Raw genomic sequence first — 14,284 nt, 5'->3', positions numbered from 1 at the left:
AAGTGGGATAGCTGGTCGGTCAATCACTAAATCAAGTTAAAATCAGGTCAACCTCATGATTCTTGGTGCCTATGACGCAGAATTTATATCGCAAATCTCATGTACATATTAATATTAAGCTTAGATAAAGGTTCCCTTCAAGGCCGCACTATGCCAATTTAAAACAAATCCAAGTTGACACTACCACACAAGAAAGAATAAATTTTCCAACAGTTATTGATTCAAGTCGCAACAAATAAATATACACCAAGCCACTTATCCGGCCACATTCTCAATTGGGGGATTTACCCTCTTCCTATCATAGCTCAAAATTCACACATAATATATTAACAACAAAAACCACACAATATGGGCTGCACAAGGTATACTATAGCTTGATGAAGAACAAAGGAAGGTTTAAACATTGGCGGAGTTGTCTGGCTTGAAATAAGGATGTGTCTGAGGAGATGAAGGGTGTGAAGTGGTATTAGCTGCTCCTGGAGGTGGAGTTGGCACCCCATAAACTTGAGGACTCGTCATCGCCTCCTTTCGGCCTCTCGCCCTTCCGAAGAAGTAACACCCGAAACCAAGCAGTATGGTGAAGAGAATAAAAGGCAGAGAGATCACCACCACCATTCCCATCTTTTCTTTTCTCTTGTTTCAAACCAAATTGCTAGCTATCTAATTTCAGAAGAAGACTGAAGAGAGCAGGAGATAGAAGAAATGGCACCAAGTGATGAGACCGGGGGAGAATATATATGACTATATCCAACCGAAACAAGGGGGATGTAATCTGGAGGTTTCTGATTCTTTCCAGAATAGCAATGCAACGATTTTATAATGTTAGAAAAGGAAAGAGGGGGACCTTAACGTTCATATTTCAAACGGTCACTTTTTCTGCGCCAATAGAGAGGAAGTATATGGCCATATGTGATCTAGATGGGTACATGCTTCCAAATAAAACCATGTACATACTCTGTCACACATTTAAGCTTCTAATAGGGTATTCTGGCTCCTGTTGGAGTTTTGGTGTTATTTGATGTAGGACATGTAGCTGCTGAATTATTTATAGCAATGGTGAAATGTTTATAACTTAACACATACGAACCTGAAGCAACAAGCACAGCAGCTATTAGTGGACATAAATGACCTCGATCAAGTGTGCAGCACATACCAGCCCAGAATACATGCATGAATTTTCTATGTAGTTCTCTGAAACATTAAACAACTGCTCTAAAAAGACCCTCCTGCCTCCTTCGATATGTCCACGTCCTCCAAAACAACGTACCCTAGGAACAAACTGAAGAGATAGTTAGAAATGTAGCCGATGACATTGGTTGAAAACTAGCTTTATAAACCTGCCTAGTGAGGTTGTTTCTTTACTAGTCTTCTTACCTGAATGGAGTGATACCCCGTCCTAGACAGTTTGCAATGCAAGGCACGATGATCAAAAGTTGTTTCTGCAATTGCAATGTTACAGTATAAGGTCCATTCTGGAGACGCATGCAGGCCATAGTAGCTCAGTGATCCTTGTGACAACCTTGAAGTCTGGAATAGCTCTGCGGTCACATCTGTGCCAGTGACTTGTGCCTAGGTACTTACCACAAGGCTTGGATTCTTTCTGTCAGCAAAAAAACCCACATTGCTAACAGCCTATATATCTGAAGATTAGACTGCTGAGCCAAGAGCTGAGTCCTCAGTCCTATATAGAACAAAACTATAAAGAATAAACCGATATCAACACAAGAACAAAACTTCTAGTCGTATATAGAACCAAATTCTTCCAATACGCAGTCAAACATCCAAATGCATTGCACTGAACAACTAAAACCCATTAAGTGCAGCTAATATTTTCATCTCTATGAATCCAAATCCAACATAAAGAGTCCACACTCCAAAAAATCAAGTCCAATCAATGATCATGAAGAAACCAGTATCCACAAACTCTTAATCTTTAACTACCAACAATAAAATAAGAAGCACAAAAAAAGTAAAGAATCAGGAAGTTATAGCTATCTAGATAGTGAGTTCTCACTTAGAATCTACGGATTGAACTTGAGTTGGGTTGTTCTTGTTCCATTTGTTGTTGTTGTTGTTGCTCTGAAGAAGAAGAGTGTTCAGATTGGTCAGAAGAAATCTCATCTCCCTCTCCTTCATTTTTTTTTTCACAGCAACAAAGTTTTGGTTATGAAAAGAAAATCCTACACATTAGTACTATTCCGCATGGTATGAAAACACATAAATTTTCTTATCACAGCACAGCTGAAGCAAGCCAGATTACACAACACTGGTTTCACTTGAATATACTGCTACGGTCAGTTAGATTTAAGGGATGACAACCCAAAGATGTATTAACAGAATCCAGATCAGTAGTGCACTCATGGGACCAGTGATCGCCATACATGAAACAGCGTCCACAAACCTTGAGCCCAGCATAACATACATCTTGATCACAACAACGCCCTGAAAACACACTGCCACAAACCTTACAAAACACACCAGATAATTTACCAACAATTGCGTTCTTCGGGACGTGAGACCTGAAATACGGGCATATAGTTGAAGGGTGTTTGTCCAAGGAACAGACGGGCATCGGTACGCACTCCTTTCTGGTGGTGGGAGCTTACCAGTATCAACGGGACGTCGTAGTGGGAAAAGACGGTCTAGTTCTCCTGGTTTCATTCGCGTAAAGGTGAAACGGGGAGGCACGGCCTCGGTACCATAGGGTTTGACCGTGCCTGTGTTTTCGCCGGAGAGAGACATTTTGGGACTTAGGTTTTCGTTTCTCTTTGCTCTTTCGCTTAAAATTCTTTTATGCATGGCCGTGTGAGACCAAGGTGTACTTACAAACAATAATGTATACAACGCATAAAATGTCTTGACTATCCAACGCAATTCTTGTATACAACGCAATTTTTAGCCATTTACGTATGAGACCAAGGTGTACTTATAAACAATAATGTAATCTTGACTATCCAAACTATATGTGTAGTTTCAAGGTTTTCAAAGGTAACAAACTTACATTAGAATAGTAAATTTAAAACATCACAGTGCATTCAGGATTAGAAACTGTTGAATAAGTAACAGAACGTTGGATTTCTTCTATTAAGATACTGTCATCACCTTCCTTCTCCTGCCATCCCAGTGAGCAATGGATGATTAGGATTTACTGGAGACTGGATCAGGTCAACTCCGGTGCTAGGACTGGTTGTGCTGCCAGTAGGCTGATTTTTGGGGAGAGTTATATCATCAGTTGAGGGGGTTTCACCATCAATCAAGAAGCTACCAGTTACATCTTCGAAGTCCCAGTCTGTCAGATAACTTGGCTTTGACGTTACTGTACCTACTTCAATATCTCCGGCAAGCATGCCCACCACACGAGACATAGATGGTCGCACCAATGGCGATGCCTGAGTACACAGGAGAGCTACTCTTATCAATCTATTTGCTTCATCTTCATCAAACTCGGTCAGTCTTGGATCCATAAGCCCCAAACCACAATTTTTTTCATGCAGAGTCCATGCCTGAAATTTTTTTATGACAAGGTTAAAAGGGATAAAGATCTTTCACAATAAAGAAATAACAAGAGGGAATATAAATCCAACCCAATCAAGGAGATAAATCTCTCCAGCGTCCAAGTAATTGTCAGTGTTCGGTCTCCCACTAAGAGTCTCAAAAATGACAACCCCAAAACCGAATACATCAGCCTTCTCAGTTAGATGTCCCCGCATTGCATACTCTGGTGCCAGATAGCCTCTACATGATAATGAAGTTGGTTACTGAATGCTGTATGGTTTTAGTCATTATCAACATAATAGCATGCCACATATGCTATATATGCATGAGTGCATCTAAAATTCATCAGCTACTACGAAAATGAACTCATTTCCATCATCAACAATGTGGAAGAATACTTTGGTACATATGTAAATAGTCTTCAAACAGAACAAGATGTCAACAAGCTGGTACATATTAACAGGTGTAGCAGAAAACAGAGTATAATGTACAGGAAAGCAGCTATGAAAAAGACAGCAGCTTACATTGTCCCTGCAACCCGGGTGCTGATGTGTGTTTTCTTATCATCAAAAAGTTTTGCCAGTCCAAAATCTGATATTTTTGGGCAGAGCTCTGCATCAAGCAAAATATTACTGGCTTTGACATCTCTATGTACAATCCTTGGCCTTGACTCCTCATGAAGATAGGCCAGTCCTCTGGCTGTTCCCAACAAGATATTGAATCGGGTAAGCCAGTCAAGATGCAAGTCATTTCCTGAAGTACAACCCTTTTAATCAAGTTGGAAAATATTACTATGCGAAAAATATGACAAAATCAAACTTAGGCATGAGGAAATGCAATGCAAGCTATTAGTAAGATTAATAACAAAACCCAACAGAAATAAAATAAAATGAGTCTTGGGCAAGTTTGAAACACCAAAGTGGACTCTTATATTGTTTAACAAACAATTGATCCACAGTAATGACAGTATTACACATAGCGCAAGTAAACTATAAGCAGCAGCAATTTGATTTTTGTTTGAAGACCTCCAAGCAGGTTTGTAATTTCTTAATTTTCACACAATTGCCTTTTACCTTCAGTCTGCAGTCTGCAATCTCTGAAAACAGAGGAAAGCATAGAAATGTACTGTGTAGAATGTAGATGAAAGGAAGTAAATGATAGAATTATATGTACCAAATAGTGCCTGATCAAGGCTCTTGTTTTCAAGATATTCATATACCACAATTCTCTGGTTTCCTTCAATACAGCATCCGTACAATTTCACCAGATTGCGATGTTGCACAGCAGATATGGCAGCAATTTCTGCTGCAAATTGACTCTTCCCTTGGTGAGATGCTACGGAAAGTTGCTTCACAGCTACTAACCTTGCTTCGGAAAGTATGCCCTATACAGTAGTACAATTTAAATGCCAAAAAAAATGATTGAAAGTAAAAGCTTTCTTTATGTTTTCTGTAGATGTAACTTTGATTTATTTCAATACAACGAATTGGCACATCAAATTTAGTGCAACTCCTTACAACAGTACACCTGCTCAAGATCATGCCGTGTTAGTTTACCATTGAATGGACATACTACATGTGAATTGAACTGGTCAACTTGATGTGAAAATACACTCAATGTACAATACATGCACCCCATCATAATGATGCCAAAGTACAAATAAATACCTTGTAAACAGCGCCATAGCCTCCCTCCCCTAGTTTATTTGAAAGATTAAAATCTCCAGTTGCAGCTTTTAACTCGCTGTAACTGAAAGTATTTGGTCGAGGGTCTAGTCCTTGAAGTTCTACATATGCAAAAGGGAGAATCCAATTTCAGAAACAATAGATCATAGGTGCATGCTATTTCAGAACTTCTGTTAATGTCACAACACAAGTATTTTCTAAAAGAGCATCATTTGCACTTGTTGCACAGCATATCAACTATCAAAGTTGCATGTGTAATTCTCAAATATCAGAAAGAACCTTGAATGCTACTTATATGGTGCTCTTACCTTCATCATCATCCCTGTCTGGTATTTTTCTCCTCATATATAAAACAACAAATATTAGTAGCACGCTCACAACTCCAACCGAGGCTGCAACCCCAACAATCACCCCTGTCATCCTCTTCTTTCCTCGAGTAATTGGTGGAATCCCAGAAACAGAAGGTTCAAAATCTTACAAAAAGAGCAGAATTTCAGTGTCTGTACGCAAACATTTACATCAGACGACACATGCATGTCAAATTTTTGTAACTTAACATTATATACCTGGGATAGCATTCACCGCGGCTATCAGAGGACCATAATCACCTTGGTTAGGTATGCAGCAGGTCCCCTTACCAGCCCAGAACAAGTGAATTTCAATGTAATTCTCCGACACATTTACATTGAAGTTTCTAACAACTACTCTTAAAACTCCACCTGCCTCCTTGGATATGTCAAAGTCCTTCACTTCTAGATGGCCCTAAGATGAAAATGAAGCAATGTTAATTACATGCTTTTACTCTTTTAGTCTTATGAAATTATGTATAATACATATATAGCATCCTAAAGTTCTTTTTCTCTACTAATTTTACCTGAATATAGATATCAAATACTCGCCGCCCTAAACTTTTCCAAGTTTCTGATGCACGATCATCGAACACCATTTCTGCAAATTGTAACTTTACAGTATAAGGTCCATTCTCAAGACCCAAGCCATAGTATCTTAGTGATCCTGGAGACAATCTTGAAGTTTGGAAAAGCTCTGGGGTCACATCAGACCCAGTGACCTGATCCAGGGTGGTTAGCAGATAGCTTGGATTCTTCTTCTCTGCAAACAATCCCACATTGCTAACAGCCCATTTCTCTGTACTAGTTACGTTATATGTTGCTGGGCCAAGAGTTGAGTTATCTGCCTCATACAAGATGCCATCACTTCCTCTCATGTCTGGTCCTCCACACTTGATTGAGAAGTTTGCATCTGTAAAGTTAGGTACATATACTAGCACAAGTCACAACAATAACACAAACTGAACACAGAAGACTCATATTGATGTTTTTTTGTTAACCAGGTTTGTTTATTCATTGTTCCCTATAATTGTTGAACTTCAAGCAGGCCGATATCAGAATTGAAGGAAACTAAATTGGTTCTGAACTTGCAAAAACACCATTAATCTCGAAATGCTTCATAATATGTACAATATCTCCAGTACTATATTTAGCATGTCTTGGTTGGCTTACTGATTAGTTATAAGCTCCTATTAAAACTGCCTCATCATCCAATCAAGCCGGAGTAAGGGTGTCATTACTTGTCTTAACAGTATGTTTTCTCTTAAAATGCATCGCTTGCTCATATACTTTGGCAAGCAATTTGATTTTTCTATCGCGTCATAAATGAAACACTAAATGATGAGTCAAATAAAAGATTATTACAGCGCGGAGGATTTCTATTGCATGGAAAATTTCTTTGAAGGCAATTCAATCCAGGAAGCCTGCAAATACAGAGAACTAATGTTTATTTATGTCCACATGAAAATGGAAAAATTTACTGAACTGCAGAATTGTGACATCAATCACTTTGTTTATCATATATGCAGGTGATGTGTTTGATGTGTTTCCTTTGATAAAAAAAATGTGTTTGATGTGTGATGCTATTAATGGTATAAAAATGGGTAAGAGGAACCTCAACTCACGCTGTTTCTGAACTTTCGTTAAAAGTGAAGTTGTTGACCACCAAGTTCCTGCATTGAGTTTATCAACCAATCACATACAATTTGATGGCACTTACAAGTTACAAGGATGCAAACAAGAGAAATTTAAAACACTGACAGGGGGTGGTTTAGACATCATTGTTCACTCATTTTTTCTGCAAAATCATTTTAGTATCTTACACACAGATACAATAGGACAAGGTAAGATACTTTGTTAAAGTAGAATCTGGTGATTTTATACTGTAAATGGAGATGAAAATAAAGCGACATACAGTTGTGATATTGTGGTTACCCATGGGGGAAGACTTCCTGATAAATAGTTGTAAGATAAATCTCTGCACATAAGAGAAAGAATGAGGAGTTGCAAGATGTATGGAAGTTATGATTTTGAAAAATAAAATGGAATGTATTGCTTTAAACAGTCAATTGGAAACTGAAAGGTCCTGACTCAGAATTTATTGCATCCCATTAGTATGGCTATGATTGGGTTATGTGCTGAACATATATTGGTTAAATTTTTCCATTTAAGGGAAAGACAGGAGAGATCCCAGTAGTCAGAAGAAATCATACTTCTAAAAATGGAATGAGACATTTGACAGAGGATTCTATGCAAGATAGAATATGCTATTGTAAAGAAATAAAAGAACACTTCAGGCTTCAGCTAACAGAAACTCTATAAATCCTCAGCATTGGTGCAAATGCAGATGCACACAAATTTAGATTTCTGAGGGTGCCAATAATACTTCATGACATCATGACTTACATGGTTTGAAGAATATCACTCTTTTGGCTAGGCAAAACTCCAGACAAACTATTGTTTCCAAGAAATCTGCAATTCCAATGATAGTTGAAGGCATCCCAGAAAAGTAAAGATTAGATGTCAAATATCACGAAGTATCTGGGAATGAAATCTTGTGCTTTAGTTAAGATCTCAACCAAAACCGAACATTTAGATCTACAAAACAAACAAATATTAAAACTGATTGTGAAGGTTCTTACAAGGACGTGAGTAAACTCATGTTGAACAAGTCACTTGGAAGTTGTCCTGATATATTGTTGAAACCCAAATCCCTGAAACATGAATTTTGGTGACCAAGTGGAACGGTTGGATAGAAACAAGATGAATTCATTTACTTGAGACCAAATTAATGTTTCTGTTTTTTGGAACATACAGTATATTTAGACTTTGATATTCTCTAATATCAGATGGGATGCGTCCGGTGACTAGTGCATTTCGGAGGGATCTATCAGGACACAAATTAATATGACAAATAAAAAGCAGATGAGCACATGGAGTATCAAATAACATTATTGGAAGAAACTTATATTGCAATATATGAGATGATGAGTGTGTCCGCTACTTACAAATCAGTCAAGTTCTTCAAATTCCTTATGAAGTCAAGAGAGGAGCTCACATTGTAGATATCACTAATTCGCCTGCATCATTAATTAAACCAAACTTAACATAACTTAAGTTACTTTTGTGAAAGAGAATGAAAAAATTGTAGTAAGCTTTTGTACTTACAGAGAATTCATTGAGGTCAACTGAGAAAAACTGCTTGGTATTGGGCCTTCAAAAGAATTCCCTTGAAATCTCCTAAAACACAATTAAGAGGCTCATGAGGGGAAAAAAAAAAAGGCAATCTTAGCCATACGGTCTCCCTTCACAAAGGAAAATATTTTCACACTTACAAGGAAGTTAGCTTTGTCCAATTCCCTATGAAATCTGGTATCTTTCCTGAGAAAGGACTATCTGATGCCCCTCTAAAATTCCACCCATTGACAATGGTAAAAATCAGCTCATTGTATAAATCTATTCACCAACATTTACAAAAGTTGTAGGGAACAATTGGTAAGCTAAAACACAATATTCTTACAGAATTCGCATTTTTTCAAGATTAGCAAATGTTTTAGGAATTTCACCACCAAGTCCACAGCTGTTTATGTAACTGTGACAATCAAAATTTAATCACCACCATTTCTTGTGAATAGATTGCTGATCAAAAGAAAGTATTAGAGACACATAAATGAACTCTGATTAACTAAGCAAAGAACTTACAGCTCTTCGAGATTCTCTAAATTACCAAGTTCTGGAGGCAGTGTCCCAGAGAAATTGTTTATTCCAAAGGACCTTCAAAGTCATGATGAATAGGCATAAAATTACTTGATGACAAACACAAATAATCTGGGAGAGATACACATACAGTGTGTTCACATGTATTCTCCTAAGTTGCACCAGGTGCTGTGTTTAACATGTAGTTTTCAGATATAACCATCCATCTCAAGTCCTATCATAAACTTTCAGTCTGTAATTCTTCTTGATAATTATTTCACTAACAGAATTGAAAACAGAAAAGCTAAACTTCTTTCTTCTTCTTTTTTTTTTTTAGGAAAGAAAAGCTAAATTCTTACACAGAATATACACAGTAAATATAGTACTCTGGTTATGTTACATTCTAATGCATGTTTCTGTATCATATGGTTTCCTCAGTTGACTACATCAGGAGAGTACATCATTACTATCATATCCTACAATTCAGAGACATATATCAAGACTTACAGCAGATTTAGTTTCTTAAGGTTCCCAAGCTCCTTTGGTATGGGACCAAAGAATGCATTGTGGGCAATTGACCTGTAAGAAGAATTTAAAATCAATTAAAGTTATTGCCATATAGGGACCACTGTTCTGTAAATATAGGGACGCTCTAAGTCTCAAACAAATGCAGACAGATAGTTTATCATCTTTGGATTGAAGACGAATAGTATATTCTAGTCTTGAATTGGGTCTAAGATCAACAACTTAAGCTGCTGAAGTAGGAAAATGGCCGTCTTTTATTAGACACTGGCCACCCTGATATAAAAGTAAAATGCAACAACACAATGGCAGAGAGTCTGAAAATTGTAAAAACCAAAAGGGAAGTAGCAAAAGGATCTACTAAACTTACAACATATTCAACTCAGACATATTGCCAATCCATGCTGGTAAGGAACCGGTGAAAAAGTTCTGATCGATTTTACTACAGAAAAATTGCAATTGCCAACAGCAATTTTAAGTCCAAACTGAAATGGTCATCAAATTCAAATCTTTAGTAATCCAAACAACAGTGTTCATACAAAAAGGTAAGATATTTCAAAGCCACAAGCTCTTCTAGTAGCACCCCCGTTTTGTCCAGAGCATAAACTCTCCTGAAAAGAAACCAGAAACAGATCGACTGCAATAAGTAAAGATTACTTCTTCATTACAATCACAAGTAGACGTAGTTCAAGCAACAGAGTTAGCTACAGAGAGAGAGACAGAGTAACATACAAGTGAGTGATATGGCAGACGGTGCTACTGTTGAAACTACAGTCGCATATGATGGCAGGGTTGTTGAGGCCGTTTGCCTCAAATTGGGAGGAATCGAGCGCCAATCCACTGCATGGCTCTCCACTGATATTCCACAGAGTCCCCGCCGGCGCGTCCCATTGCAGTAACATCGAGTTCAATGCAGCCACTGAACAGTGAACACCACCCAGTAAATCATTCACACATTTATCTAGCTATATAGACATGTTTGTATGCATATTATAGGCATATGTATACATAACAATAACCTATATATATATATATATATATATGTATGTATATACATGCAAAGATTTCCGATTTCCCGAAATATAATGCTGTTATGGACTAACAGTAGTAGAGGGAGTACCTTCGGTTGGGTCCGTAGTAGCATTTTGGGCAGTGGAAGAATAGAACCAGAAGCGACCCAGGAAGCAGAAAATAAGATAGAAGGATGCATCACAGATTCTAGCGAAAGTGAAGGCAGCTATTTGCTTCATTTTCATCTATTAAAGAAGAATGATGATGAACATAAGACAACTGGGAGGCAGCTAAACAAGAAGCTAGCTAGTCTGCAAATGTATAAATAACTACATATATATATATATATATATGCATGATATCAGTCATGTATCAGTCATGCCATGATCACTAGATCTAATAATCTATTTTGTGTGGGTGAAATCATACCAGCAGTACTTATCTATTTTTTATTTTATTTTTGGTGTCACCCTTTCTCATCCAACTTGTTCTCTGTATTGTATGTTGCACTATAAATTTCAAGTTGAAGAATAATCCTTGGCCATCAAGCACTTAGTCAATTCTAAATAAATTCTTTAATCGCTTTAAGCAGATATATGAGTTGCAATTCTTGAACCTCTACCGTCACGACTTCTCAAAAACATATGACTTTAGTGGTTGATTAGAGAATAAGATGAGCAAGATCAATTTATCATTAACTACTGTTTAAGACCCATCAAACGCATTGCATCGGTTGTCTAGACCCCTTTCGTCACCTAACTGATGTCCCAATTATACGACTGTTATTGCCAATCCAAAAGCTTGATTGCTATGTTGACTGGTAATCCAGGCCGTAAAAATGTACAACCAGTCAACAACCGAGTCCTATATTATTTTATCAGTTCAGTCCAAATCGGAGAATCAATTCTAAACATATGTGATTTTGATCTGTATCACATAAGCTAAGTCATCGCACACACAATCGAAGACTTTATGATCCAGTATAACCATGCAAGACTTACAGTTTTAAGTCTTTTTATACGAGATGACCAGAGCAAGGTCAAGTTCAGTGTACCTCGACTACCTCCAGTTCTGCCTTTTTTTTTTCTTTTTATCAGTTCAGTCCAAATCGGAGAATCAATTCTAAAGATATATGATTTTGATCTGTATCACGTAAGCTAAGTCATCGCACACACAATCGAAGACTTTATGATCCAGTATAACCATGCAAGACTTATAGTTTTAAGTTTTTCTATACGAGATGACCGGAGCAAGGTCAAGTTCAGTGTACCTCCAGTTCTGCCTTTTTTTTTTTTTTTTTCCCGTAGTGCTTATATTCATATCTCTAAAATCGGCATTTGCACTTTCTTAGTAATTAGACCACTAATTCAGTTTGACAAACAATCAAAATATTATTTAAATCTCTCTAATTTTCTCAAAATGCCCATAGTCCAATAAAATCAATAAATCTATTTTTTACATTAATTTTTTTTCAATTGATTCAAACCTATTATAAGTATATCAGTCTCTCAAAGCTTGAACAAAATCACAGTACAATTGGCAAATAAAATTTATCGACAATTCATAACAATAAAGTGCATTTAGACGAGTGTATTATAATAAACTAGAAAAATAAAAAAGTAAATAAAAATAAACGTCTATAAAGTGAGAATAATATTTTATGCTAAGATGTATATGAATTATTTAAAATGATAATATCATAGTTTAGATAGATGAAAGCCGTTTGAAATTATTATTATATGAAAATAAATGAGAAAACAAATGTATGGTGTTGAAAATATTTGTGTTTTTTGTTTATTCTTACATTTGTCCATACTCCATACTAGTAATTTCACATCAGTTGACAAAATCAACACTAACTTAGAAAAAAAATAGAGATTTACGTGTTGTTTTGGGCGGTATGAATAGAAGCTCTTTTTTTTCTTTTCTTTTTTTTTTCTCGATAGTACTGCCTTTAGATGGGTACGTAGTAGCATTTTGATTTTTTTAGCTGTGTTTGATACAGTTTGGCTTATAAAGAAAGTTGGCTTATGTTGATTTCTGAAAATAAGTGGCTGATAAGTGAAATAGCTGGCTGTTTGGTAAACTAGATTATATAAGTGGTTGTTAGTAGCATAAGTCATAACATAGCGTTTGGTAAACTCGAACTAACTTATGTTTTTAATTTGTCAAATATCCAATTTGGACTTATAAGATAATTTTAATTTGATTTTATTGTAAAGTAGTATTTCATATGATTAATATTGGATGGTTTTTTAATTTTTTAATTCAATATATTCTTAACATTACAAGTTGGTTTTGATCGTGTAACCCTACATAATAATCAGTTTGTGTACTAAAATTACCACAGCTTGGGTACACTTTGATCTTACCACAAGAGTTTCGGGACTCATGCTATATATAGTTTGTATCATGTAATTATATTGCTATATATATTCAGAATTTTTACAAACTTGCATTGATCATATTCCAATACATATATGATAATTTCTTTTAGCTTTCAATTAGACCAGATGTACAAGCTAGCAATTTCTATCTGAAAAAAAAAACAATGAATAATGGGAAAATTGGCAATGAATAATGAATAATATTGATTCAAGATTTATCCAATACATATGTGTGAATATGAATCTGGACATGAATCATTGGTCTCATTCTAAAAAACAACCACTTTCGTTATATAAATATACTCTAACAACAGTAACAATTAATCTGCAAGAAGATTGCCTTATTTCGAGCTCCCTCTTCAAGTTTGTAACCAATAATCTTATCTTTTCTCCTTTGTAGCAGTATTGATCATGCATGAACTTCCCAGAGTTATTATAACCTCATAATGATGAATGTACTCTACTGCTTGCTCATCAATTTGTTCATTGCATGTGCCAATATCTTGAATACGTTCATAGACCAATTACTAATCACATTAATATACAAATTTTTGAAATGAGCGGATGCCCTCATAACGTATCCATTAATGAAACCGTAGAATACAAGAGGGGACATTGAGCTTAAACCCCATACTACAAGAACGCTCTAAAATAATATCAGATCTCTCCACATAACCTATGCATTCTAACAAGCACTAGTTAGCAAGGAGCGCAACATTGGCGGCTCCGTTTGCTTTACAAATTCGTCGCACATACCGGAAAGAGCCATAAATTACTATATCTATCAGCTTTCCCACTATGCGGCCACTGAAACATACCAGCAACCTCAAGCTTCATCCTACCACTAGGAGGCTGCGACCATTTGACCAAGTAAGGAACTCGCCGCCTACTTAGGATAAACCAGACACAATGAGTGCAAACCCCGGGACCAAGCCCACTTCTGTTTATTGAAAACAACAACGTAAAACCTACTAGCAAAAAATAACAAAACAGTAAAAATATAGTTGCCCCTAGATGGGCTTAATTCCTTAATCCAAGCCCAGCCCAATATGGCCCAAACCCAGATTAAGGAGAGAAGAGAGATCTCCACCTGCGACCAGAACATAATCATCGTAGAACCACCTTGCCAGAATCACCACAC

At 36.6% G+C, this 14,284-nt stretch overlaps 2 protein-coding genes across 2 annotated transcripts; both read right to left on the bottom strand.

Annotated features, from left to right (window-relative positions):
• Positions 1–177: 177 nt before the first annotated feature.
• Positions 178–735, bottom strand: LOC126788773 (uncharacterized). The gene has a single exon (XM_050514784.1). It carries the CDS (start codon positions 619–621, stop codon positions 397–399), a length of 225 nt encoding a protein of 74 aa, XP_050370741.1. The 5' UTR covers positions 622–735; the 3' UTR covers positions 178–396.
• Positions 736–2,873: 2,138 nt separating this feature from the next.
• On the bottom strand, positions 2,874–11,064 carry LOC126786568 (probable LRR receptor-like serine/threonine-protein kinase At1g56130). Its single transcript, XM_050512417.1, has 24 exons — positions 10,866–11,064; positions 10,478–10,664; positions 10,285–10,356; positions 10,116–10,187; positions 9,731–9,802; positions 9,230–9,301; positions 9,048–9,119; positions 8,863–8,934; positions 8,696–8,767; positions 8,536–8,607; positions 8,343–8,414; positions 8,170–8,241; positions 7,934–7,999; positions 7,443–7,505; positions 7,153–7,200; positions 6,893–6,951; positions 6,055–6,440; positions 5,747–5,942; positions 5,489–5,653; positions 5,163–5,281; positions 4,669–4,879; positions 4,020–4,248; positions 3,585–3,735; positions 2,874–3,503 (listed from the first exon to the last, which is right to left on the bottom strand). The coding sequence occupies exons 1-24, from the start codon at positions 10,999–11,001 to the stop codon at positions 3,099–3,101; spliced, it is 3,141 nt and encodes a 1,046-aa protein (XP_050368374.1). The 5' UTR covers positions 11,002–11,064; the 3' UTR covers positions 2,874–3,098.
• Between the last annotated feature and the right edge of the window lie 3,220 nt (positions 11,065–14,284).

This window comes from Argentina anserina, chromosome 3 (assembly GCF_933775445.1).
Source record: "Argentina anserina chromosome 3, drPotAnse1.1, whole genome shotgun sequence".
Taxonomy (NCBI): Eukaryota; Viridiplantae; Streptophyta; class Magnoliopsida; order Rosales; family Rosaceae; genus Argentina; species Argentina anserina.
This window is presented reverse-complemented; position numbering and strand designations above follow the sequence as displayed.